The sequence below is a fragment of the Drosophila nasuta genome, chromosome 2R (assembly GCF_023558535.2).
Source record: "Drosophila nasuta strain 15112-1781.00 chromosome 2R, ASM2355853v1, whole genome shotgun sequence".
NCBI classification, from domain to species: Eukaryota; Metazoa; Arthropoda; class Insecta; order Diptera; family Drosophilidae; genus Drosophila; species Drosophila nasuta.
In genome coordinates, this window is record NC_083456.1 from 24,519,544 (window position 1) to 24,545,622 (window position 26,079).

The window sequence follows — 26,079 nt, forward strand, 5'->3', positions numbered from 1 at the left end:
AAAAATGTTTCTATATTTATTAGAGTTTGAAATATTTATTAACTTATATTTTTCATACACAAAATTCGCATAATTTAATATATTTTTATATTATTGTTTTTAGTAATTTCCTAATACATTTTTCATGAAATATATTTGCTTGACTTTTCCATTTGCAAACTTTACCGCGCAGCAGAAATTCACCACACCGCAAGCTTTGCAAGCTTTTGTTTCGCAACAAAGCTGCCAACTTGGCCTAAAACGTTAGCCATTTATTGGCTGTTAATATTTAAAAGGAAAGTATTTAATTGATTCTAATTCAAACTACAGCTATTGACTTTAGTTCTACTTGACACTCATGTCGAAGGTGGGAGCCACAGCCACAGGAATGGGAACATTGCGTGGATGATTGAGATCACCACGATCGTAGTAGCCACCCAAGTGCTCGCCAGGCACATGATAAAGACCATAATGCAGTCCCGTGTTGGCCACCTAAATGTGGTAAAATATATTGAATTTATATAGTAATATTTCATACTCTGCAACTCACTCTCTTCAGCCCATTGATCGAGGCCAGCAGCAGCGCCATTTTGGCCAACAGCAAAGCTTTGCCACTGACTATGGATAGCATCTGAAAGCCCATGGGCACCAGGACAGCGCCCAGAGCGGTAACGCCAAACATCATGGTGATGATCATGTTAAAGCGATGTCGTCTAAGACGAGCGCTGCCCGTGGAATCCGCTTGACTTACAGGCGTATCTACAAGATACATTTATATCTTATAACTGCAGAGGAAAAGTTTGGACTGTATTTAATATTACCACTGCTCAGATAGCGCTCAGTGAGCTTCACCAGATTCACTTGCAGCGTGTGCGTGGTCAAACTCTTAGCCAAGCTGCTTGCCAGCTGATCGAACCAAGTGAGATGCTTCAGATCCTTGCGATCATCGCCTGCCTGTCGCGCCTGTCCATTTGTGGTATTCGACGCAGCAACTAGTCGAACACCCTCGAAGAGTGGAATCACGTCGGAGCTCATGACATCCTCAAAGATGCGCAGACTGCGTGAACGGAAACAGGACCACAATCCTAAGCTGCCACCGGATTGAAGGCAATTATGCAGCTGATGATGCAGTTGTTTTAGTTGAGCTATCCATGAGATACGCGTATCCGTTTGCGTTGGCGTCGCCGCGGTGCTTGCCACAAGTGGCAGCAGCAAGCAAACTGCATACATAAATTTCACTTGCATTTCGTGGTGATCGCGTCAAGGTCTGAAATGAAACTGAGGTTGCAACAACGATCGACTCTGACTTTTTATGGCCGCTGGAATGAAAATGTCTTTTGGGGCATGCAACCGGTGATTACGCATTGCGTGCAGAATTATAGCAAATGTCTAACGGTCAACGAATGCGTTTGTCATGGTCAAACAGGCAGTCATGGGTGGTGGGTGGTGCCCAAGATCCAGTAAGTCACAATGTCGCAAAAACTGTTGAATTCGAAATTGAATTTGCTTTGTCTGTCTGTCTGAATGTCTGTCTCTGGGTGACCTGGAAACCTTGCTGCGTAGACATGAAATTAACTTGTCATCGCCAAGAGTATTCTAATCGAATGTGCCGCAAAGCTGTTGGCTGCACATGTGGCAGTTGCATTTGGGACTGAAGTCAAGCGCTCCATTGACCTGGCAATCACAATGGGCATAACATTCAATTTGCGGAACTTTCCAACTTGCGACAAATGCGAGAAAAGTTGTGAAAAACGTTGTAGAGTTTGCTTTCTAGATATGCTAAATATATAATTTGCAACAAGAAATGGGAGTGAGATTTAGACACAGCTCTTTCATTCAGTTTATAATAAATCACAAAGTAAATTTGAAGTTCGCTCGAATCTCTTCAAAGTTTATAATAAATGCCAAACAAAAATTAAGCTTTTCATTTATCTCTTTAAATATATTTCATTTCAACCCACAAAAGAAAAGAGCACAGTATAAAGCACATAAACAATTTTCCAATTTTGTACATATTTTTGTTTTTTATATTGTATTTATTTAAATTTATTAGCTAAGAGGTAATTCATTGCATTTTCCTTTTGTTTTTCTTTAATATAACTTTTGAACAAATTCGTACTAAGATTAGAAGGTTGTTTTTTGTTGTTTCTTGTTTATGTTTTAAGGCTTAAATAGTTCATTGAGTGCAAAAGTTGACGATCAGTGATTTGTTTTAAACTTTAGACTATGCATCTAGTTAAAAAATGTTTACAAAAAACAGCTACGAGTTTCCATTTCACATTTCTCATGCTCGATGCTATAGTGTAGGTAAAAACAGTTGCCATTCAATTGTGTGCCATAAATATCTGCTATAAACATATATACACTCTACTATATATTTCATATATGTTGGGGAATCTGATTTGATTACTCTGAACTACTCGCTCTTTTCGTTTTTTTTGTTTTTTGGGGCCGATGTAAATGTGTGTTCTAGCAAAAGATATATGTATTTACATGTGGAACAGATTGCGCATCTTCTAGATGCATCTTCTCTCTCTATACATATCTATGGCTAACAACTGTACAACTTTAGACCTAACTGGCGCACTGTAAGCGATGGCGCCAATACAATCATGAACTAGTCCCCGATCCAATCGTTGTGCCAGTGGCAGCAGCTCCACGTCCAAATCGTGGCAAATACAGTCCAAACTTCGACTCGATGCCTGCGAGCAGAGGAACAGCTGCGTTGTAGCCGCCGATGTGATCGACACGCGGTTGCGCTGTGCCCAACGTATTGTCCAGTGGTACAGCCAATTTGGCGCTCTGCGATCCCTTGGGTTGATTGCCGCCAAAGTCGACGTAGAAGAGACGCTGCAGCAGCTCATAGGTGAACAATGTGACACCAAACTGTGGCGATGAGCGGCAAACGCGAGCTACAGAAGGTAAAATCAATTAGATCACAATAATAGAATTGAAGCAGTCATCGCTACTCACCAGCTGTGCCCTTCCAGAATGCACGTGGACCCTCCTCAGCCATAATCTTCTTGGTGGCATCCCACAGACCCGTGTACGTCGTCTGTCCCTGACGTGCCGCAACCTGCAGACGTGTTTTGATCACATCAGCTGGCGTCACTAAAGCAGCAGCTGGTATGCCAGCAATGGCACCAGCAGCCAGCAAAGACACTGGACTATTATAGCCATCCTTGTCGGCAAAGGCGCCTTTGATGTGCGCATATGTGGGGAAGTAAATGGCCGAGAAGTTGACATCGCGCAGCAGACACGCCTTGGCTCCCTTGTAGAGGCCAAAGAAGCCCAGTTCACGCACCACGGATAAGGCACTAATCTTCGAGCCACCAGCGATTTCACCCGCCACCTGCAGACGAATCTTGACAATCTCCAGCGGATTGGTGAAGATCACCTGCGCAGCGCCACCACAACCACCGGCAATAACCTCGCCCCAGACGGGAATGTTGCTGCGCTTATCCGTGAACTTGTCGCGCACAAAGTCATTCACTGTCAGCTTGATGGCCTTCTCGGGTGCCACGCCCATGAGCTGGGGCAGCAGACCACGATAGAGACCGAGAACACCTTCGTGACGAATGACCTAGAGAGGAAATTAAATAAGTTAATGCTTATACTTGAAAGTATATTAGTTTAACGCACCTTCTTAAAGCAATCCCAGGAGTTTCTGTAGGCAACTTCACCAATCATGGAGCCTGTGCGTTGATTCTGCATGCGTGTCTTGACCAGATCAATGGGATAGACCACAGTGGCGCCAGTAGCTAAGGGAAGTAGGAAAGATATTAGTTAAGAGATCAGTTTAGAGATTTACTCTACTTACCGCCCGCAAATGAGGCCAAGGTAAAGCGATAGGTGGCTTCGAGCACCTGAATCAAGGCCGAACGATCGCTTGGACTGTCGACAGCCTTGATCTCGGCCAGTCGGTGAGTGATATGTTTCGTATAATGCTCGGGTGCAATGTTGCTCAGGTCGCTGTAGTCGATGCGGCTGCGGGGCAAGTGAATAAAATTCATTAACTAAGTGATCAAACAACTTCATAAAAGACTAATAACAAAGTAGCTAATAAAAACTAAAACACACCGAAGGCTTTGAAATGCAAAATGTGGAAGGTGACTTAACTATTTTTGTATGCAGGGCTGTGTGGGGAGAGAGGAGAGAGAGAGAGCGAGAAAGAGAGAACGATAACGATAACGAGAGAGGAGTACCATGCGGTAAACGTAACGTTTTTCTATTCAAAAAAAAAGGACAACAACACTTGCCTACTTGGAGAAATCTTTTTGCGTTTCCACCAGCTTCTAATTTATCAAACGAGACACAAATACACAATTGATGCAACAACATTTTTGTATTATTTTTTTGGTATGCAATTTCATTAAATGAGTGCAATAATAGAAAGGGAGATAGGTAAAGAAACAGAAATAGAGAGAGAAAGAGAGCAAAACAGTTAATAACAAGACACGGAGAGAGAGACGTACACACACGACAAAATGATGTGGAACTTCGATTAACTGAGACCAAGTGAACTGCTTCTACTGCTGCTCGTTTAAAGCTTTCTGATTAGTCTTGGATGTTCTTGCGAAGATCAACGGGTGTGTTTGGGAAAATTGGATATATTCGAGGAGCAACTCACCCTGGTTGATTGACGGCGCCCGTCAACTGAAAGAGAATATCGATCTCTAATGGAGTGATCTGACTCATGGTCTGTGCCGCATAGAGCAGCTCGTTCTTGGTGACCGTCTCAGTGCGACTGCCTTTGGTGGCATACAGATAGATCTGCTTGATCAGCTCCATGTTGTTCAGCAGCGAGGTAAATGCTATGAAATACGGGAAGCTCACACGATGACCCTCCGTGACCTAAGAATATTTTTCATATTAATAGATGAATAAGAATAATACTCGATCAACTTACCGCCACCAAGTTATCCTTGACATCGGCGGTGAGTAAATGCCGCTTAACCTTAACGATTATGTCCTGAAAGTCTAAGGGGGAAATGAATCCAGTGCCAGCTGGATCCTTGCTGCGGAATGCCTCCATTGCGTGCTCCTCATGAAAATCATGCAGCAATTGCGTAAATTCAGCATAGTTGATAAGGCGTTGCTTCTTCTACAAATTTAAAGAATTGGATTTAAAAAACGAATTATAAATAACATATTAATGTTGACTCACCTCACCAAAGTATCGCTTAATAAATGTACCATCTAAGCTAAAAGGTATCTTTGAGTGCAGTTCGGTTTTTTGTACAACATCAGCAAAGTCAGCTAAGCGAAGTAAACAAAATTAGTCAGAATTAATGAAATTAGCATCATAATATTTACCATATGAGACATTGCCATTGCCTTGGCGATCGAACAGTTGAAAGGCAGTTCTATAGAGAGCATCGGGGGCGCAGAGCAAACCCTCAAATGCCTGAAACTCCGAGAATGATATGAGACCATCTTTGCTCGTATCTGCAATGCCGGCCAACAAGCGAACAGATTCCTAAAAAAAGTAAAATGTAGATCAAATAATGTTCATAGTTGATGATGCCTTTGCATAATGCAATAAAAAGAAACCAAACCATTGGATTTATTAAATTGCTTCAAAAATTATGCAATAATATAAAATATGCCCTTATGTGCAATACGTTTATCTTAAATAATTAACGAAAATTGACGATGCCTTTGCATAATGCAATAAAAAGAAACCAAATTGTATTGGATTTATTTAATTGCTTAAAAAATTATGCAATAATATAACATATGCACTTATGTGCAATGCGTTTATCTTAAATAATTAACGACAAATAACCTTTTATGCAATTATCTTGGATGTGCAATTAAATGTAGTTGCAATAATCTAAAATACTCAATTGCATAATGAAATAATAACAAACTTTATTCAATTATTTCAAATTATAAATTTTAATGCAATTATCTAGAATGTGCAATTAAATGTGGCTGCAATAATCCAAAATATGCAAATATATGCTATACCTTTAAATTGTTATTTGAACTATACTTTTATGTAATTATTTTAGATGAGCATTTAAATTTAGTTGCATCTTACGACATTTCACTGTAGTTCAGTGTTTAACCGGACATTGGAACAATCGGACCAGGTTAATAATTATTGGCTATAACTTTATCACAAATCCAAAAATTAAATAAAGTACAATCCGACGACTTTGCCCCGGTCACGAAAACTGCAAATCAGTTACGGCTACGATTCCCCGGCCAGGCAAACAAATTGATAACACGCTGGAGGCAAAAGTTTTGAATGTTGTGACGTTAACACGAGGTGGCCAAGTGATCGAGTTCACATTGAGTCCAGATATGATGCATAGCAATGATTTAGTTAGTTAGTATGTGTGTGTGCGTGTGTGTGGGGTTGAATACATCTTATGCTGCGACTTTCACACAGGTAATTATCTATCTCTTTACTGCCTGATAAGAGCAAGCAGGCAACCCGAGTTCGCAGTCGCCGTCGTTGTCGTCATTTTTATTGTTGTTGGCGATTGCTTATCAGACTGCGACTGCGACTGGCTGGGTGTGTGTGTGTGTGTCTGTGTGGGTTTCGCGTATAACCTTGCAATGACCCAGCGTTTGGATGCTACTATGTATGTATGTTGTGTATGTACTTACATCATTGAAAGCCGCCTCTGTGAACAGACCCAGGAACTTTCGCACGAAATCCTCACTGGTCATGTATTGTTCGCCATCCTTTTGAATTGACGCGTACTTCTGGAAGACTTCACGCAGTTTATCGGTGCTGGCGCGCTTCAATAGTGATGGAGTCTGCAATAAAATGTAAAGAGAAAACCGAACAAGAGATTAAGATCAAATTATTTACATACGCACACACGCACACACTCGCATTGCCATATGACAATCGCTCTCACTAGTCTTCGTGTTGTCTCTCTCGCACGCACGCGCTCTCTCTCGTAATGCGGCGGCCAAACAAAAGCAACACGTGTCATAAATCAAAGCAATTTGCTCTCTGTAAATGCTTTTCTCGATTAGTAGAACTCACAGTTGCGGAAATTGGCATTTTGTTGATATGAAATTTACAATTTGTGCGGCCAGTTTAAACAATGCTGGCATTTAATTAGCTCATCAACTTGAGCCGAACCAAACTAAACTGAACTGAAGCAAGCGACAACAGCGCCTGACGCAACTGACTGCCCAAATTCTGCTTTAGTGTTCTATCTACTTCTGCCGAAGTGACAAAGAGAGCAAAATAGAGAGCGCAAATTTTATGCAAACACTCGAAGAAGAGAGCATGTTTTTTTTTATCTTGCTTGCTTCAAGGGGGTTTCGTCAAAATTGATCGATCGCTTATTCTCTCTTTTGCTTTTTGCGCTCTTTGCGGGAGGCATTCTCTCTCTTACTTTGCAATTAGCTGCTCAATTGTTGACATAATAAATAAAGCACTTTTTTTATGGTTTGTTTGCAAACAATATTCAATGCGAGTGGAGAGCGAAGAGTAAAAATAGGCAACATAAATTAGCAATGTTATTAATAGGCAAACTCTTCATATTGCCGCTCGCTCTTGCTCTTCATATTTCCTATCTACGCATAGACTCAGGGCCATTGGGTCAACAACGCTGCTGTTGTAATTCCGTCAACAAGTTCGATTCTCTTCTCTCACGTTTATCAATTAATCCATTGACGTAATGCGATTATCATGTCAGTCCATGGGAATTGTCATACACTCTCCCTCTCTCTCTTGCTTTGTGTGTCAGTGGCTGGGGTCCCCCATTTGCATTTGTTGATGTGTTTGTTTTTCTTTTATGCAAAAATAAACAAAAACGTGTAATGCATTTTACCAGTGGAGAGAAAAACATTTAATTGTGTCCTGTACTAAAATCCAATCTTATCAGCTTGTTGTTTACTGTTACTGTTTGTGCAGGGGACTGAATAAATATTATTATAAATCACAAAAGTGAGTTCGCTGTCCAACTAATGGAATATCGATGCGAATTATATTTATAAAGTAAATACAAATTCTATTCATCTATATGTAAATTAAAATTGATTACAAAACATAAATTATTTATGGAAATCAAGTACGAATAAAAAGATGTTTAGAATATATTAAATTATATTTTGATGTAAACTTTTGATAGTAAAGCGAATTCATAAAAACAGCTTTTACTAAATATTTTTAATCGAATTAAAAAAGAAATAAAATTACTTTTAACATGTCTTTGTTTAATAATTCCGATAAAAATTTTAAAATTTCAAGTAAAAAACTTACTTAAAATATTTGGTAATAAAATTACTTTTATTTTACTTTCAGAATTCCGATAAAATTTTTAAAAATTCCAAGCATTAAATTATTTGGTAAAAAAATGACTATTATTATTGTTTCAAAATTCCAAGTAAGAATTATCAATCAATAGTTTTGAAGACGTTATAGATTAACATCAAAAATTTTTAAACTTAGTTGACATTAAATATATTAAAAATCAAAGAAATGAATATGATTCTAATATAGCATCCGGATTATGTTCCCATAATCAATAGTTTTGAAAATGCTATAGACTAACATTAAAAGTTACTAAACTAAGTTAGTATAAAATATATTTAAGATCTACGAAATGAATGTGATTCTAATATAGCATCCGGATTATCTTTCTATAACAATCCCTTTAATTCAATTTAAAGCCCCGCAACAAGGCGTGAAATCACAAAGCAAGGACTAAACAAATCCCGACCATAAGGACGCGAAACGTAATCAAAAGTCAGAGATGAAAGCTTAGAGTGCTTGAATAATCAAAAGCAAAAGCAAAAATTGTTTGCATTTATTATGCCAAGCACTGAATCCCCCACAATTGTGCACACATTGAACTTGAAAAGCCGCAAACATTCACACTCACACACATAAAGAGACTTGTGTGTGTGTTGCATGTGCAGCGTATAACGTTGCACATACGCCGTGTATGACGGCGGCAGGTAATATTATTTGCACGAAGCCAAGTTTTTTTTTTTTTTTTTGTCGTTGTTGTCTCCGTTTTTTGTTAGTTGTCAGCTGAAAATTATAATGAGGTCATTTGTCTGCTGACTGTTGCTGTTGCTGCTGTCAAAGGTCGCAGAGGCTGAGCCTGCAGCGTGTGGCACGTGCTACAGAGTGTCGCCTCTCCATTCGTATCACTTTATGCAAATTCTGGGCACAGTTTCTGTCCAAGGTCATTCAGGCTGTTCATTATCGCCATTGCCACATGCAACAATAGTTATGCGGCAGACAACGGCATATTTAACAAATCGAATAAATTATCACAGCTCAGCTTAAGGACGCATTAAAGTCAAAAGTAATGTTAGTTCTGACGACTTTTTCGCTACCGTTTGCTATATGCACACATTATATACATATTTTATTTACGCTCAAAGCAGTTAAAAGCCAATTTCTGTGGGCCCAGATAATTGAACAGTCTACACATTATGTACAGTTAGCTAATTGATGAGCGCAAAGTGTTTAATACAGAGACAACTGAGTGAGAAATACGAATTGTTTTCGAAAAAAGTTCAGCTGCACTGTGTAACTAGTTGGTTGACAATTGTTCAAGCCCCCTTTTGATACTAAATGCAATTGTCGCCAACTGCGAGACAGAGAGAAGCTGAAACAATAAAAACAATATCAAGAGTCTAGTGAAAACTGAGATAGCGTTGAGATAATTCAGCTTTTGAATGAAGGTGATTCCGTTAGCTGTTCTCATTGTTTTTGTTGTTGTTGTTGCTTGACATTAGAATGGAAACTGAGGGACGGCCGCCAAAAAACATATGATGCGTGTTCTCGAGCTTTTTTCTCTACAGATCATTTAAGCAATACGCACACACATTCTTAAGATATTTCTATTTGTCAGTTTATATAATAATAATGACGCTTATAGGAATTGAAACAATGACAGACACTGAAAAGAAAACACAAATACTTTTACTACAGCCAATTTCATCACAAATGGGATTCATATTTCTCTTTTATCTAATCAAATGAAAAACAAATTATTCCTTTAAAAGTTTACAAAATATGGAAATTTAGTTGATGAATTGATTAGCATAATGAATAGGAAACGGAAAATTTAGCGATTTATAACAGGTGATTATTTTTTTGGGAATAATAATTTTAACAGTTTATATAAACTTTGCTTATTCATCGAAATTATAAACCAATTTAAATAATTGTTATCACTTTTTGAGGAAATTACGTTCAGTGTAGGAAGTAAAAAAAAAGCTGATCATATCATTTGCCGATAACGTTTTAGATATTCGTGCCCAACTATACGACTGCTGTGTGAAATAATGTTTAGAGAGTACACATATCGTAAAGTTGAATAAATATTTACCTCTTCCATTTTTGAACACAATTAGAAAAGTCTTATGGGAACGTGAAACACTTGAAAAGCGATTTGAGAATTTTATTGTATTATTGCGATTGATCGATGTTGATCGCAATCTTTTTGCATTCAAATCTCTCGTATGTAAGCTAATTATTTAGCTTTTGTTTACGTCGCGACGATACAAAAACTATTCCAACTGTTGCTATTAATGATAATAATATCGAGTATTCCAATTTGCCAATAAACTTCCAGACCCAACACGATTTCAATTTTCCGTCGCTCTCTCTCTCTCTTCCGCTCTTTCGCTCTCACTCTCTCACTTTCTATGTGGTGTATATATTTAATTTTTCTTTATATATTTCAAATGGTTTTTTGGATTTTCTTGTTGAAACGCGCGATTCGCGATTCATTCGTGCGTTTGCGTCGCGTCACTTTTCCGTTCTGAATCAAAATCTGAGGCACTGGCAAAAAAGCTTTTCCCAGTAATAATGCTCGCTGCTGTCGACGTCGACGCTGACGTTGTCTGCGACTGCGACTGCGACGCCAGCAGCAGCTGACGACCGACGACTGGGCTTACAGTTTTTAATAATGCACTTGTGTGTTTGTTGTTTAATAATCTTTTTGATGTGTGCGTCATTTGACAACTGCTGTTGTAATCTGCAACTGTATTTGCTATTTGTTTGTGTTGGTGTAGGAATGCAACAACAACAAGAGGAAGAGCAACAACAACAAGAGTAATCAACAACCACTGTGCGATATTTCATGTGGGTGAAGAGCTTTGTATTTGTTGGCTTCAAGCGTGCGAATATTCTCAACACAAACAAACTAATCGCATGTGTGTGTGTGTGTGTGTAACAGGTGGTTGTTGTTACACACACACACACTCACACACACACAGTCGGGCATAAACAGGAAATTACTGTGTACAGCTTTCCTGGGTGCATTTTGCATGGCGATAATTCAAAGCAAAAGCTTTGAACGCTCGACTTGGCAAAACTTCTATTTATTGCCCACTAGAGAGCGAGAGCAAGAACGCTTAGCTGCTGCTGCTGCTGCTGCTGCTGACAGAAATACAATTGTAATGAGCTTTAAAGTTCAACTAGCATTTCAAATTGCAGCACGTGCAGCAGCAGCGACAGCAGCAAAAGGGCAACAAAAATCATGTTAATCGCTGCGTTGCGCATACGCCGCATTGTCCGGCCGGGGCGAAACACACGCACGTGAATGGCGCATGGTTTGTGTTATAAAAATAGCCACAGGCATAAAAAGCATTGAATGAGCAAAGAACAAGTAAGAAAACAACAGTCGAGTGTGCTCGACTGTGAGATACCCAAAACTAATTTTGAATAAAAGCAAAATAATATACCACAAAAATACTAAAAAATATACCAAATGATATATTTCGTATATTAATATGGTACTATACTCAATACATATACTTGTGCAAAATATACCAGATTGTCAGCCAAAGCAACTAAGACGTTTTTGCCCACACTAAAGTATTTCTTTATAAATTTCGACAATTTTTGTCTGATCGCAACCGAATTTTCAGGAATCACAAAGACTGTAGTTATTATTATATACAAGCAAATTAGCGACTCTAGCTTTACAAATACGCTTGTTATTCGATTTTCGTTGATTTTCAGGAGGCGGAAGTGGGCGTGGCAAACATTTGAATCAAACTTAATCTGCGTGCAAACATAACAAATGCTGTTGAAGAAAAATTATAGCTCTATCTCTTAAAATCTCTGAGATCAAGTGTTTCGTACGGACAGACGGACAGACAGACAGACGGCCATAGCTGTATCGCCTCGTTAATGAAGAATATTTATACTTTATGGGGTCGAAGATGCCTCCTTCCACCTGTTACATACATTTCCTGTCTCATAATACCCTTCTACCCTATGGGTAACGGGTATAAAAATAAAATAGAGCCGCACTAACAAAGAATAGCATAGCATACTATAATAATATATATGTGTATGGTGTATAAGAGATGATGGGTCAGCCGAGTGGAAGTCAGACGATGATGATGGTGGCACTTGAGGGCGCCGCTAACAGCGCTGTAAATTGTGAGTTATGAGCTTGCAGAGCGAACACTGCATGCAATTCATTAAACTAAACGAACAGCAATTACGTCTGAAGGTGCACGAAACAGCAACAGCAACAGAAATAGAGACAGCAAGAACTCTCCTCAGTTGAGGCATTGTTATCAAGGTTAGCGAAATGTCACTGCCTGAGACCCCAAGCAGCTGATTGTGTGTGGTGCCAGTTCAGTTCAGCTCAGCTGACGTCGTGTCCTTTGAGCGCCAGGCACCGCGAGCAAAAGGCAAACACAGGCAAACAGACAGACGGACGGACAGACAGACAGACGGACGGAAGTCTCAAGGGAAACATTTCCGTTTTGCTGCTTAAGATAATCAAAAAAAGCAAGCACGTAAAAGCAATTGCTTTTAAGGGTTGTCTACCTTTAGCCGTTTAGCATTTGCCGCTCTTATCAGTCTTTAGCTGCTTATCATTAGCACACTTTTGCTATACATATGTGTATGTTTTATGCTTGTAATCCTCTTACTTACTTCTTGACATTGAGCCCTTATTACAGCTGGTATCCAATTAATTGGACACCGTTCGAGTATTGGCATTATTATATCAGCAGCTGGAGCTTAAGTTCGACTTGGCCGGGCAACCTTTGTGTATAATATATGCGGGGGGGAGGAGAGGGGAGCAATTGTCTACAACAATAATATTGCAATTAATATTTTGATTGTGTGTGCAAGTTGCTTGTATAGTTTTATTTAATTTGTTGCCGTTTTCCGTGTGAAACTTTAATCAAGGGCAAAGGCCACAAAACACACGACACACACACACACAGACACAGCGTCCCCTTCCCAGCCCCCTTCTGTTGCTGCTTCTTCTTCGTCAGGCTGGTTTGTTGCTGGGTGGAACTGATGTGTCCTCTCGCTCGCTCGCTCTTTCTCTTGCTCTGCTCGGTACTGCTCTTTTTGCTTTATCGATTATTTATCACACGCGTTTTATTTATTTTAACTCTTAGCTCTGCAATTAAACTATATCCAGCGTTTTATATTTGCGGTCGTTGAATTACGCGTTTTTTTTGCCGTTTCGTTTTTTTCGGAAGCAGACCGCACGAGACGAGAAAACACACAGAACTGCGGGCGGGAAATGTAAGCGCGCAAAGGGCCATAACTGTAATGAGGGAAATTTTAGCATAGACGTTGAATTTCCCTTTTGGTCATTATTTTAGGCTTTTTCGCCATCGAAACTCTAATAATAAAACTACATGAATGAAAGTTAACGCAAAGCGAGTGGAATTTTTTGACAGCTGCGTAAAAATAGACGACGAATTTGATATGTAAAGAGGTCAAGTGGAAAAGTTTAACCTTCGCCATTAACAGCTGTGTGGAAGGTTAACAGCGCCCAATGACCGTTAACATTTGAATGTTAATGACCGTAAAAAAGAAATTGTTTGTTTGTTTTGTTTAAAATAAATTACATTTTCTTTTCTCTTTATTTTTATTAAATTTAGCAATTTAGTAAGCATACATAACATGTTTTTATTTTTGCCTGGGCTTGTCATTAAATAACATTTCATCGCATAGATTTTTTTTTTTTTGATAGCAATAGTATAATATTCAAAGTTTGTTTTCTTTAGCTTTAGCTGAGTAATTATAGCTGTATATTGAGTTCCTTGACAAATACAATAATAAATATAAGAATGCATACCAAAGAGTGTTAAGTTTTAACAAACAAAATAAAAAATTATAAAAAAAATTTAAGCCACAATTGTAAATCACATAGAAGAATTTCGTATAGCCGAGCTCTTAACAGAAATGCAAATTGTTATTGCGAGCAAAAATCTAAAATTTCTGCTAAAATCACTTTTTGTGTTCACTCTAATAATAATAATATCTCTGATCATCTTTTTTTTTTTTTGCTTTTTAAATTTGATTTTCTAGAAAACTTTATATCTAACATCTGTTCTGGTTGCGTGTGCTATTTTGAACGAGAAAACTCAATGCAGTGCACGCTCGCAAACTAGAATTATTATTTTAGTTGCAGAATTCGAAATTCCGAAAGTGAGTGTTCATCATAAATAAATAAAACTTAAGCTAATTTTAAAAGGGACTTGTAAACGAAATTTGTTGAATAGTAATGAAGCCAATTTTTAAGCAAACTAAAAATATTTCAATTTTGATTCATCAAAAGCGACTTAGCTATTGCATTATCTTCTGGTTGATTAAATTCGCTGCTTTGTTTTTGCATCCATTTTGTGTTTGGTGGTTGGATTCACTCGATCAAGATGTGTGCCTGCTTTTTACGTTTAGTTAGCTACAGTTACAAGATTAGTTTAGTATTGTTTTGTTTTTTTTTTGGCTGAGGTTTCAGACTAAGAGTTCAGCATACTATCTGCGCAAATCGATCACCTTGATCTTGGCATGCGAATCCATTTTAATGTGTGCTGCGTCCATAAATAGAGGCGGATCATTTGGATGCGGATGAAACCCGGTTTGCCGACACTGTGCAATATAATCTAGTCCATAGTGCGGCGTAAGTATGAAGAAACCATTGCTGCAAATATAATTCGATTAGAATATGAATCACTCTCTTTTTGGGAACTATTCAATGAATGACTCACGCATTGTACTTGGGTGCACAGACGATGGCAATTGCTTCGGGCATCATCATCTGATAGGAGCAATGTGTGTGCAAGTCAACGGAGGACAAGAAAGCGGTCTGAGTGGGATGAGTCTGCAATGAAATAGCTTAAAATTAGTAAAATGGCATATTTGTAATCTAAAAACAAGTTTAATATAATTAAATTCTATTTATAAATTGATATCCAAAAAAAGACAACATATCAATTTATTCAATCAAGTAAATTTAAAGAAAATCTTATATTCTACATTTCAATTAAATTCTATTTTTAAATTTGTATCCAAAAATAAGATAATATATAAATTTATTCAATCGAGTAAATGTAAGTTAAATCTTATATTCTACATTTGACTTATTAAAGAATTTAAATATTAGATTAATAATACAAAACAATAAGTAAATAAACTGAAATACGAAATAAAAATGAAATATGTATGATTATAATTTATGTTTTAATTTAATGAATATGTTTGTCAATTAAATTTCAATACTACAATGAAAGAAAAATAAGTTACTATGCTTTAAGCTTAAATTCAAAAATAAATAGATTCATAGATGTGATATTATGAAATTTGAATAGAAGTATAAAATAAAAGTTAAATTAAATAGAAATGATTTAAGTTGGGATTATCACTAAAATATGTATGATTATATATTATTCAATTAAATTTCAATACTAAAATGCAAAGAAAATAAGTTACTAGGCTTTAAGCTTAAATTAAAAAATATAATTTAACATAGCTAACTTTTAAAACGAAAAAAAAAAATAGATTCAGAGAAGTTATGATATTATATTATGAAATTTTAATAAGAATATAAAATAAAATTTAAATTAAATAGAAATGATATTTAAGTTGGGATCAACACTAAAATTTATAAATATTATAAATTTGAATAGAAATAGAATTCAAAAGAAATAGAGATTGAAATCAAATATTAAATCTCTAGCAATATTTCAGCTTAAATTGAAAACTCACATGAATCCAGCCGAGCGTGATGAGCTGCATCTGATCCTGCACATCGAAGATCTGCTCTTCATGCATGGTGTTGCAGCTGTCGGGTGTCCCCTGCTGCTGGGGCGTGATGATGTGTGTGATGGAGAGCTCGTTGCGGGCCAAATGGCCGGCGAGGACGCCGCAAGTCTCAATGTTCTTGGAGGTGTTGGCATGCGCCAGCTGTAGGAACACATCCATGGTGTCGGCAGGTACGTTGACTGTGCGCAACGATCCCGCCAGCAGCGAGTCGGTGCGATTATATTGCGGCTTCTGTCCACGATCAAAGGCGGGCTTCGACGATGTGCTAGAAGAGAGAGAGATAAGAACTTATATAAGTTAAATTCTAATGGGATTAAAGATGAGACTTACTTGGGTGATCTGTCTGCGTTCGGGTCGACGCCTGGCAGCAACAAGCCGGAGCTGGGCAAGTGACTGCGATTGGTGCCAGTAGGAAAATCATTTGGATACACCACCTGATCGAGCAGTCCCAACTCTGGCGCCGTCGGCTGATTATTCGCATCCATCTGCACATGCAGATTGGCGGGTATCAGTGATGGGACAACGCCAGCTGCCGCTGCCCGTTGTTTCGCCTCCCGTTCCCGTTGCTCCCGGACACGTTCCGCCTCCTTGCTGGCCAGAAACTGTTCGTATTCGCGTTGATACTGCGTGAGGAGCTTGTTGCGCAGCTTCTCTGTGGTGGGCATAATCTCCTCCTTGATGGTCTTGTTGATGGCCTTCACCTCGGCCTTGACGCTGTTGTAGTCGGGATGCTGGCGAATCTTCTCGATGAACAGCGTCATGTAGCGCATGTAGAGTATGAAGGCGTTCTCATGGTTCCCCTCATTCAGATAGACGTTCGCCATGCGCAGCATTTCGGTGCCGGAGCGATAATAGCTGTAAAATAGCCAAAAAAAACCCCAAAACGAAAATTATTCAAAGCAAAGTAGCAGGCAGCTGCCAAAGGACACACAAGCAAAACAACAACAACACAAACACAAACACACATACAGACACACATTCGCTCGTAAACAGAGGCCAGCCAATGCCAATAAGAATATCCTTCAAAAGGCAAATACGCGTGCAAGGCCTTTTTCGCAATGACATTGGGAGCACAGCGCTCGCATTCCAATTGGCGCCACATCTTTAGGAAATTGGGGAAATTGCAACTTACCGCGTCACCGCCATATTTTTGTCCACCTCGATGACGGTGCCACAGTGCGATAGATATTTCATACGCTCCGCTGGCTCCACAATTGCCATATTCATGTTATTCACCGATTTGGACATTTTTTGCAAATACGTTTTGTTGCCTCTTCTGATCAGATTTCTTGTCCCTCGCTTGCCTTGTTGGAGTTCAATTCGTATTGTTGTTGTTGGGCTGCCTCTGATTTTCATCTGTTCTCGCCTTGTTTTTTGCGTCTACTTTTGCTTTGGGTTTACCGCTAGTTGGCGTTATTTTGTAACAATTGTAAACCAATTACTCATTACGCAGGTGGTGGTATTGGCGTCGCTGGAAAAACTGCGAAAACAGCTGCTTGCTAATCAGCAAAAAAAAAAAACAGCAAGATATGTAGTCAACGTATAACAGCTGCGTTAACAGCTGCCCATTAACAGTACTGGCAAAGTTATCGATTAATCGATAACACTCAACTGAGCAGCTGTTGACGCAATTTGGAGCATGGCGGTTAAATTCAAATTTAAATGTTGCCCTAAACAAGTGTTTTGAGAATATTTTTGAATAATTTGAGCAAAGCTGTTAATCAATATGTACTTGGCACTGATAAAGCGTATATAGTTTGGCCTTTGCAAAATACCTTTAATCCTTATCGCAAAAACGCAAATACTTATGACTTGGCTAATCTGCGTAAAACACGAGCACTTATTGGTAATATTAGTTATCAGCCATTATTATTTAAAGACCCCCACTTGAGCGAAAACTTTGTCCATTTTGCTGCATGTCCATTCAGTCTTAGGGACTGGAAGCTAGCTGAAGTGTTAAACACCTCGAAATTTGGCCATTTTTCCAAGTAAGTAGAATGTGATTTATAATGTAAAAGTGAAATTTAATTTACCTGAGCATGGCAATTAAAATGTAAACAGCAAGTGCAATAATTAATATGGATTATCTGCTGCGTTTCCCATCGATATGATAAGCTATGTTATCTGTGGGTAATTCAAAGCAAGAAAAAATGCTGCGCCAATAAAACTAGTGCCAAAGTCAAACTTCTTCGAAATGAAAGAGAAGAGAGTGGGAGAGAGAGCGTGGTCAAGTGATTGCGGCGACAAAGCCGCTCAGTTCATGCGCCCGCATTTTACAGATACAAATGTATCTACGCGTAATGTACATAGATACTCGCAGTTGTTGCTGTGATAATGCACAGCAATTGAACAAATGACCGCATGACAAGTTGACGAATGACTAAGTGAACGCTGGCTCTGGCAATCGCTGCAAAGCAAAGCCCGAAAATCAAATAGCAAAAAAACACAAAATCCCATTCAAAACAAACAAGAGACGAGAGTTGAGCTGAGCCGAGTTGAGCGCAAAGCTGAGAGAGAGAGAGAGAGAGTGAGGTTTAGTCGCTTACATCTTGTGGTCAGTTGTCAGCGGCAAATTGGCCCAGTCGTGGAGCAGTCGAGTGCCAACTTGGGCGCATAGCGGGCGTCGAAATTTCAAAAGAGATCTCCACAAAATACAAATTTGTGAATATCGGTTTCGGTTTTAGTTACAGTCTCGTTTCAATTTGTTTTATTGTAGTTTGTTTTTGAGTTTTTCTTTTTGGACATTTCATTTATTATTGTTATTCGTCTCTGTGTTGTGGTTTTAATTTTTTGCCATGACAAGATGAGTATCGATTGTGAAATCTGTTTCGCAGCCCTTTTGGCAAATCTGTTGAAAATCGAACAAGTGTTTTACGTGTTGCACTGACAATTAAGGGGCGTGCGTGAGATAAACGAAGAACAACAAAAGTCGCATAACATTTTAGATCGCTTCGGAGTTTAATTGCAGCAAGTGAAATTAGCGAGCTGCTCGACAATCGACAATCGACAATTGAACGGGTTAATATAGCTCGTAGTATTTGCTTATCGCAGTAACGTGGTCAACGAACAACAAAAAGGAGGCTTATTGCATAAGCGCTGAAAACGAGATACGCGAACTGCGAACTGCGAGATACTTTGTGTTTAACCTCGAAAAAACGGAAACTGAAAGGAGCGCATCAAGTTGAAATCAAGTTGTGTATGAAAAGGCTCATCAGCCGAAAATTTTCTGTAATTTGCTCAATTGGATGCCAAGCATTGCGTTGAGCACGGCGAACGGCGTGTATCCAAGAGATACATTTGAATCTTTTGTAAGTGGTGAGCACACACACACACACACACACACAAAACAGTGATAAGCACAATACTTTATATAGTATATACAATACAATAGTAAATAAGAAATTGCGGACTACGAATCAAAAGCAGATAAAACCCAATTACAATTCGGATGAGGCGAGCGGATAACGGTTTCAAATGAATCACAAACATTGCATGAACAGCAGATAGATTTGCATAAAAACCGCGAAATCCATGAAGACATCTTCAGCCAACGTAATGTCGCATAATATTTTGATCATCATGATGTTGATGATGATGCGAAAAGCAACAAAAATTTATTAAATTACAAGTTTGAACTTGTGTGTATCTTTTTTTGTTGGTTTGTAGCCCTGCAGCTGTTATCGTTGCCATTGTTGTTGTTGTCCAAACCCGCAGCATGTGTATCTATGTTTGTCAGCTTTGTGTGTGTGTATTTATTTAATTTTCGTTTTCAATGTCAGGCTGTGCCGACAACTGTCGACTGAATTATGCAAAGCGCAAAGCGCGTCAATCTCCGCACTTGGCACTTTTTTTGTGACTGGTTGCATTACATGGCAAACATACAAAGCAATTACTCACTCGATTTCCTATTTAACGCCTCCTAAATTAAAGTTCTATTGTCTAGAACGTGGTCCGCATACACAAGAAGAATATCTCTTTTGAACTTCAACAAAGAGCCAAGGAAATTGCCAACTACTTTTGATTTCCATATCGATCTTGATGTTAACATTCACCATAACAGACGACTGTTAACATTTACATTCCACTGTTAACTTTAACAGAAGCCGATTGCACAAACAAACTGTTGATAACCGGTTCAAGTAACAAGTCTCAGTTGTTCCATTTCATTGATAAGACTTCCAGTTGTTGTTGTTGTTGTTATGGTTGTTGTTGCTGTCCTTCGGTCCGTTGATATTTCTTTGTCCATTGATGCAACGAGTGGAGGCCACAGCACAGCGATTATTACACAGCGACACCTTAATAAATTAGCATTTTGTTATTGTTGACAGTCCATAAGCCCAAAAGTATCTATATTCATTTCGAAATTGTATCTATATGTTGCAGTCTGTATATATTTTATTTCGTATCTATTTATCGCTAGTAGGCTGGCATTTGAATGATTTGTTGAGGCATTCGCAATAATTGGCCATCAACAGAGTTTGCAAAATACTTAAGCGCTACTAATTGATTGACAACAAATTGGCCAACCTTTGAAGGCAGCGCGATAATGTCTCTGTTGAATAGATAGCTATTCATATACATATGTTATAATATCAATAACTTGATAGATAATAACATATATACTAAAGTTGTCATTACTTGAACACATTTCTTCGAGGATTGTCTTAGGAAAGTGCGAATTTTATTAACTAGAATATTTATTTTAAAAAATGTATAATTTGTATTACAATTTTTAATTTTTAAACAAACTTTTGCTGAAGAAAGCGAAATTTGTATAAAACAGAACATTTATTTAACAACAATTGAGCAAAGGCTTAAATCTCGAGCATAAATGAGTTGCTAAAAAATCTACGAATTGAGATCAAGTGTTAAACTAACAAAAGTATGTGACAGCAATTAATAGTTCACTTTAGTCAAGTGTTAAGAAAGCATGTTAAAAGTATCTCAAAACGAATGCTGTTAATACTAGGTACTAAAAGTAAAAGTGTTAAAGTGATGTTAAAAGTAAACTGTTAATTTAATTAGCAACAAGAATGCAATATTATTATTTTTAATTGAACGTTGTGAGTTTAAGAAGAGTGTATAAAGATATTTATAAAGTAAACTTTATATGCATCCTGCTGTTGTTTTTAATAACAGTGGGAATGTTAACAGTGCTGTGCTAATTTTAATGTTAAGTAACATAAGCATAGTAAATGTTAAATGTTGAATGTTATTAGGCAGAAAATGAGTACTGTGTTCTACTAAATCTGTTTTAATAACATAATAAAAGTATAACGTATATAAAAAAAGAGTGCATAAAGATTATTAATAACATAATATAATAGCTATATATATAATAATAGTTCAGATGCGTATAAAAAAGTAATTTAAGATGATAACAGTACTATGTTAAATTGAGTATGCACTAACATAAGCATGATAAATGCTAATTTTAATAGGCAGAAAAGAAGTGTTGTGATCATTAGATGTGTTATAATAGCATAATAAATGTGTAAAGTATATAGAAAAAGAGTGCAAAATGATTATTAATAACATAATATAATAGCAACATATATAATAATAGTTTAGATGCGCTTAAAAAAAGTTATTTACATTTAAAAAAAAAACAATGATTAATGTTGTTTTTAATAATAGAGAAAAAGTCCAAGCGCCTAAGACCACAATATGAAAATTTGATAACCTGATTTAGCAACTTTAGAGCTTAAGCGAGGTTGTTAAACTCTTTTGAAGTCTAAACTAATTCAAATGTGACTTTTTTGCTACCTATAGACTATATTAATGAGCCTTTGAAAGCTCGCTATTAACAATGCAAAATGTGGTTAAATTTTTCCATTACTTTATTTACAATCTGTAAAAAAATAACTGCGAAAAAATGCACATTGAAGTTTAAAAACTAATCTTAAACTTCAGCTGACAATTGTTAACATTTAATATGAATAACCAAATACAATTGTTATTGAAAGCATACGATTTAAAATTTTGTTACATTTCTGCCGACAATTGTTAACATTTAAATTGAATAACTAAAATAAATGTTATTGAAAACCTAAAAATTGTGAACATTTAAAGTAAATAACTCAATATAATTGTCAATAATAATAAAACTTTAATAATTTCTCATTATTAACACGCTATTAAGCTTAATCTAACCGCTCATCAATTCCATTTGCTTATTACAGTTAATTACGATTTAATTTCGTGCTATTGGCAACGATGATGGCTAATTGCAAGCTTGGCTTCTATGCGCTGTTGGCGCTTTGCTTCCTCTTTAGTCTGAGCTGCGCCTACAAAGTGGGCGTGGGCAGGGCGGACATCACAGGACCGCCAGTGGAAATCAATTTCGTAAGTCGAAAGATGCTTTTCCCAAGATTGTAAACTCAATTGGAACCAATTTGCAGATGGGCTATGCGAACATTAAGCAGATTGGACGCGGACTTCACACTCGCGTCTTTGCCAGAGCCTTTGTGGTGGAGGATGAGCAAGGACATCGTGTGGCCTTCATTAGCGCCGATTGTGGCATGATGGGCTATGGACTCAAGAGGGAGGTGGTGAAGCGTCTGCAGGCGCGTTACGGCAACTTGTATACGACGGAGAATGTGGCCATCAGTGGCACGCATACGCACGGAGCTCCTGGAGGATTCCTGATGCATTTGCTCTACGACATTTCGATTCTCGGCTTTGTGCCCCAGACCTTTGAGGTGATGGCACAGGGATTGTATTTGGTAAGTCGCCTTAAGCTATCCAACTATTCTCTTCTAAAATTTCTTAAAATCCCTCAGAGTATTAAACGTGCCACGGATAATCTCGTCGATGGTCGCATCTTCTTTGCCAAGACCACAGTTCTCAATGCCAACATCAATCGCTCTCCCACTTCGTATCTGCGTAATCCTGTCGAGGAACGCGCTCAATACGAACACGATGTGGACAAAACTTTAACGCAACTCCGCTTTGTGGACAAGGAGAACAATCTGCTGGGCGCCTTCAACTGGTATGCGGTGCATGCCACCTCGATGAACAACACCAACAAGCTGGTGACCAGTGACAACATGGGCTATGCTGCTTTGCTGCTCGAGAAGGAATACAATCCCAACAAGATGCCCGGCAAGGGCAAATTCGTGGGCGCCTTTTGCTCCTCGAACTTGGGCGATGTTTCACCCAACATCATGGGACCCAAGTGCTCCATTTCGGGCAACGAATGCGATTTGCTTTCCTCGCATTGTCCTGCCGGCGAAGGCGATTGCTTTGCCTCTGGCCCTGGTCGGGATATGGTTGAGAGTACTCAAATCATTGGACAGCGTTTGGCTGAAGGCGCCTTAAGCTTGCTCAACGAGCAGAGCCAGGAATCCACGGCTCGCGAAGTCACCGGCGATGTGCGCTTCATTCATCAGTTTGTCGACATGCCCAAGTACAATGGCAGCACCTACAATCCGCTCTCTCGCAAGCTGGACAAGATCAGAGGCTGCCAACCGGCCATGGGTTACAGTTTTGCTGCAGGCACCACCGATGGACCTGGCGCTTTCAGTTTTGAGCAGGGCACGACTACGGATAATCCCATGTGGAACTTTGTCCGCGACTTTATTGTGCCGCCCACGCAGGAGGATGTTAAGTGTCACGAACCAAAGCCCATTTTGTTGGCCACTGGAAGGGTAAGTGAAACAACTTATTTCTTACTTTGAAGTTAATGTAACTGTTAGTTAACTGGCGAATAAGTTTATGGCACAGTTAAAAGTAAAGTTATTTTTAACATAAACTGACAATCTCAAATTTGTGTGCTTTAGTTAAAGTAACTATTAGTTGTCTGTTTATAGTAGTTATAAGTTTATAGTACAGTTTAAAGCAAAGTTATTATTAACATAAACTGATACTTAATCTTAAATTTTTATGATTTAGTTAAAGTAACCGTAAGTTATCTGGCTAATAAGTTTATGGTATAGTTAAAAGTAAAGTTTTTTCAGCATAAATTGAAACTAATAGTTATCTATCGGTTAAGTTTGCAGTCTAGTTAAAGGCAGAAATGGTTTCTCAAAAAGTTTATCTTTAGTCCAATTTGTAAACTTATATTTGTCCGATAGTTCAGAATTATGTAACTTATAGATGTTTAAATTAAATCAAAAGTAAAGTTATATATGGTGTTCTGCTTCCACAAGGCCAATAACTTAACAGTAATTTTCACCTAACTGGAAGTTAATATATATTTAACTGGAAGTTAATTTACACTTAACTGGGAGTTAATAACTTACACATGTTCAATTTAAAGTGATAGTTACGAGTAGTTGCTTCTCTAATAAGTTTATATACAAGTTGAAAACAATGCGGTTTCTCAAGATCTTTAAGTAAACCGTTTAATAATTAGCTGAGAAATGTCTTTCAATGCGATAAATTTTTAACTTGAACTTAAACCGATAGTTAAAAAATTAACAAACAGATGTGACCTTAGAAAACCAATTCGTTTTTCATAAGTTTTAATCGAACGAAAGGTGTTAATTTGAAAATGAGAAAACATTGCGGTTGGTCTCCCAGATTTATGTTAAAGTAATTTTATTTAGTAACGCTCGGAAAAATGTAAAGAAAATTCCAATTTTTGAAAGTCTTAAAAGAGCGATAAATATTTTGAATCTTAGTTCTCTTTTGTTACCCATTTTTTTTTATCTCAAAGTTGATTTTAACTGTTTTGTTTTTCACACACTTTTTCTAAGCGATAAGTATGAACTTGTAATCGAGAAACTTTCCTAAATTTCCTCTCTTTTAGGCCACCTTCCCTTATGAGTGGCAGCCCAAGATTGTGTCCAACCAAATCCTTAAGATCGGCGATGTCATCCTGGCTGCTGTGCCCTGTGAATTCACCACGATGGCTGGACGTCGTCTGCGCAATCAAATCCGTGCTGCAGCCTCCGCTGCTGGTGGCATCGACACCGAAGTCATCATTGCTGGACTGACCAATATCTATTCCAGTTACACGGTAACTCCTGAGGAGTATCAGGCCCAGCGTTATGAGGCTGCTTCGACCATCTTTGGACCACACACGCACACCATCTATATGGATGTGTTTGAGCACCTAACCAAGGCAATGATGCGTAACGAGACTGTGGATGCGGGACCAAGTCCGCCGTACATGAACGATGTGATGTTGTCGCTGAATACGGGCGTGCTCTTCGATGGTCATCCCATTGGCACGGACTTTGGCTATGTGAAGACGCAGCCGGAGAAGGAATATGGCATTAATGACACCGTCAAGGCCACATACATCTCGGGCAATCCACGCAACAATCTGTTTACCGAGAAGACGTACTTTACCATCGAGCGCAAGATCAACGAGGATCGCTGGAAGGTCACCTACACCGATGCCAGCTGGGAGACAAAGTGAGTAGACTTGAAGTTTTATAGGAGGGAGTTTTATTTAATTTTGTAATACATAAAAATAAAATGGACTCTCCTTCTTTCTAGAATGATCTGGCATCGCACCAACACTATTTTGGGATTCAGTGAGTTGGAAATCTATTGGACCATCAGTCCGCAGACGTTGCCTGGCGAATATCGCATTCGGCACTCGGGCGAGTACAAATATATACTGGGTGGCAAGTATCCCTATGAGGGACTGACGCATTCATTCACCGTCAAGGAGGATTAGAGTGTGTGCCGTATTTATTTACAGAGAAAAGCTTTATTTAACAAACAAACAAAAAAAAACACAGAAAATACAACACAACATGAATGCCAAATTTGTTAGAACTTAAATAAACTATTGGAAACTGATTAATACGTTTGAATTTTATTATTATTTACAATTTGAATTTCTTAATACAAGACACATTTTTCAAGCTGCCAAGCGCCAAACGTAACGGAATCCCCAAAAGCAGCTGATTACTCGGGTTGATGTCCTCGCTAAGCATTGGCTCGCATTATGTGGAACACTGCGAAGCAAAACTCAAAACAAAACCAAGTAAATATTTTGGAAACTGATTAATATGATTGCATTTTATTATTAAATACAACTTGAATTCCTTCATACAAGATATATTTTTCAAACTGCGCGCCCAACGCAACGCAATCCAACTTCGCAGTGTTCCACATAA

At 38.2% G+C, this 26,079-nt stretch overlaps 4 protein-coding genes across 10 annotated transcripts; 1 reads left to right on the forward strand and 3 right to left on the reverse strand.

Annotated features, from left to right (window-relative positions):
* Positions 1-280: 280 nt before the first annotated feature.
* LOC132785167 (uncharacterized) lies at positions 281-1,224 on the reverse strand. Its single transcript, XM_060791158.1, has 3 exons — positions 801-1,224; positions 530-738; positions 281-471 (listed from the first exon to the last, which is right to left on the reverse strand). The coding sequence occupies exons 1-3, from the start codon at positions 1,222-1,224 to the stop codon at positions 325-327; spliced, it is 780 nt and encodes a 259-aa protein (XP_060647141.1). The 3' UTR covers positions 281-324.
* A 770-nt stretch (positions 1,225-1,994) lies between these two features.
* LOC132785539 (calcium-binding mitochondrial carrier protein Aralar1) lies at positions 1,995-13,614 on the reverse strand. 4 transcript variants are annotated; one of them, XM_060791684.1, is made up of 10 exons: positions 12,872-13,614; positions 6,601-6,753; positions 5,296-5,458; positions 5,147-5,238; positions 4,889-5,083; positions 4,610-4,833; positions 3,800-3,966; positions 3,622-3,740; positions 2,953-3,562; positions 1,995-2,891 (listed from the first exon to the last, which is right to left on the reverse strand). In XM_060791684.1, exons 1-10 carry the CDS (start codon positions 12,935-12,937, stop codon positions 2,590-2,592), a joined length of 2,091 nt encoding a protein of 696 aa, XP_060647667.1. In that variant the 5' UTR covers positions 12,938-13,614; the 3' UTR covers positions 1,995-2,589. The 4 variants fall into 4 exon arrangements, with proteins under 4 accessions (XP_060647667.1, XP_060647670.1, XP_060647669.1 ...); XM_060791687.1 differs by lacking the exon at positions 12,872-13,614 and adding an exon at positions 10,302-10,724; XM_060791686.1 differs by lacking the exon at positions 12,872-13,614 and adding an exon at positions 7,785-7,817.
* Positions 13,615-14,530: 916 nt separating this feature from the next.
* LOC132784801 (STAM-binding protein-like A) lies at positions 14,531-17,503 on the reverse strand. Its single transcript, XM_060790660.1, has 5 exons — positions 17,136-17,503; positions 16,334-16,858; positions 15,947-16,268; positions 14,950-15,062; positions 14,531-14,882 (listed from the first exon to the last, which is right to left on the reverse strand). Exons 1-5 carry the CDS (start codon positions 17,357-17,359, stop codon positions 14,717-14,719), a joined length of 1,350 nt encoding a protein of 449 aa, XP_060646643.1. The 5' UTR covers positions 17,360-17,503; the 3' UTR covers positions 14,531-14,716.
* A 473-nt stretch (positions 17,504-17,976) lies between these two features.
* Positions 17,977-25,763, forward strand: LOC132784800 (neutral ceramidase). Of its 4 annotated transcripts, none has more exons than XM_060790659.1 (6): positions 17,977-17,991; positions 22,186-22,348; positions 22,405-22,728; positions 22,786-23,652; positions 24,756-25,366; positions 25,451-25,763. In XM_060790659.1, the coding sequence occupies exons 2-6, from the start codon at positions 22,220-22,222 to the stop codon at positions 25,632-25,634; spliced, it is 2,115 nt and encodes a 704-aa protein (XP_060646642.1). In that variant the 5' UTR covers positions 17,977-17,991; positions 22,186-22,219; the 3' UTR covers positions 25,635-25,763. The 4 variants fall into 4 exon arrangements, with proteins under 4 accessions (XP_060646642.1, XP_060646639.1, XP_060646638.1 ...); XM_060790656.1 differs by lacking the exon at positions 17,977-17,991 and adding an exon at positions 18,694-19,318; XM_060790655.1 differs by lacking the exon at positions 17,977-17,991 and adding an exon at positions 18,695-19,311.
* The last annotated feature ends 316 nt before the right edge of the window (positions 25,764-26,079 follow it).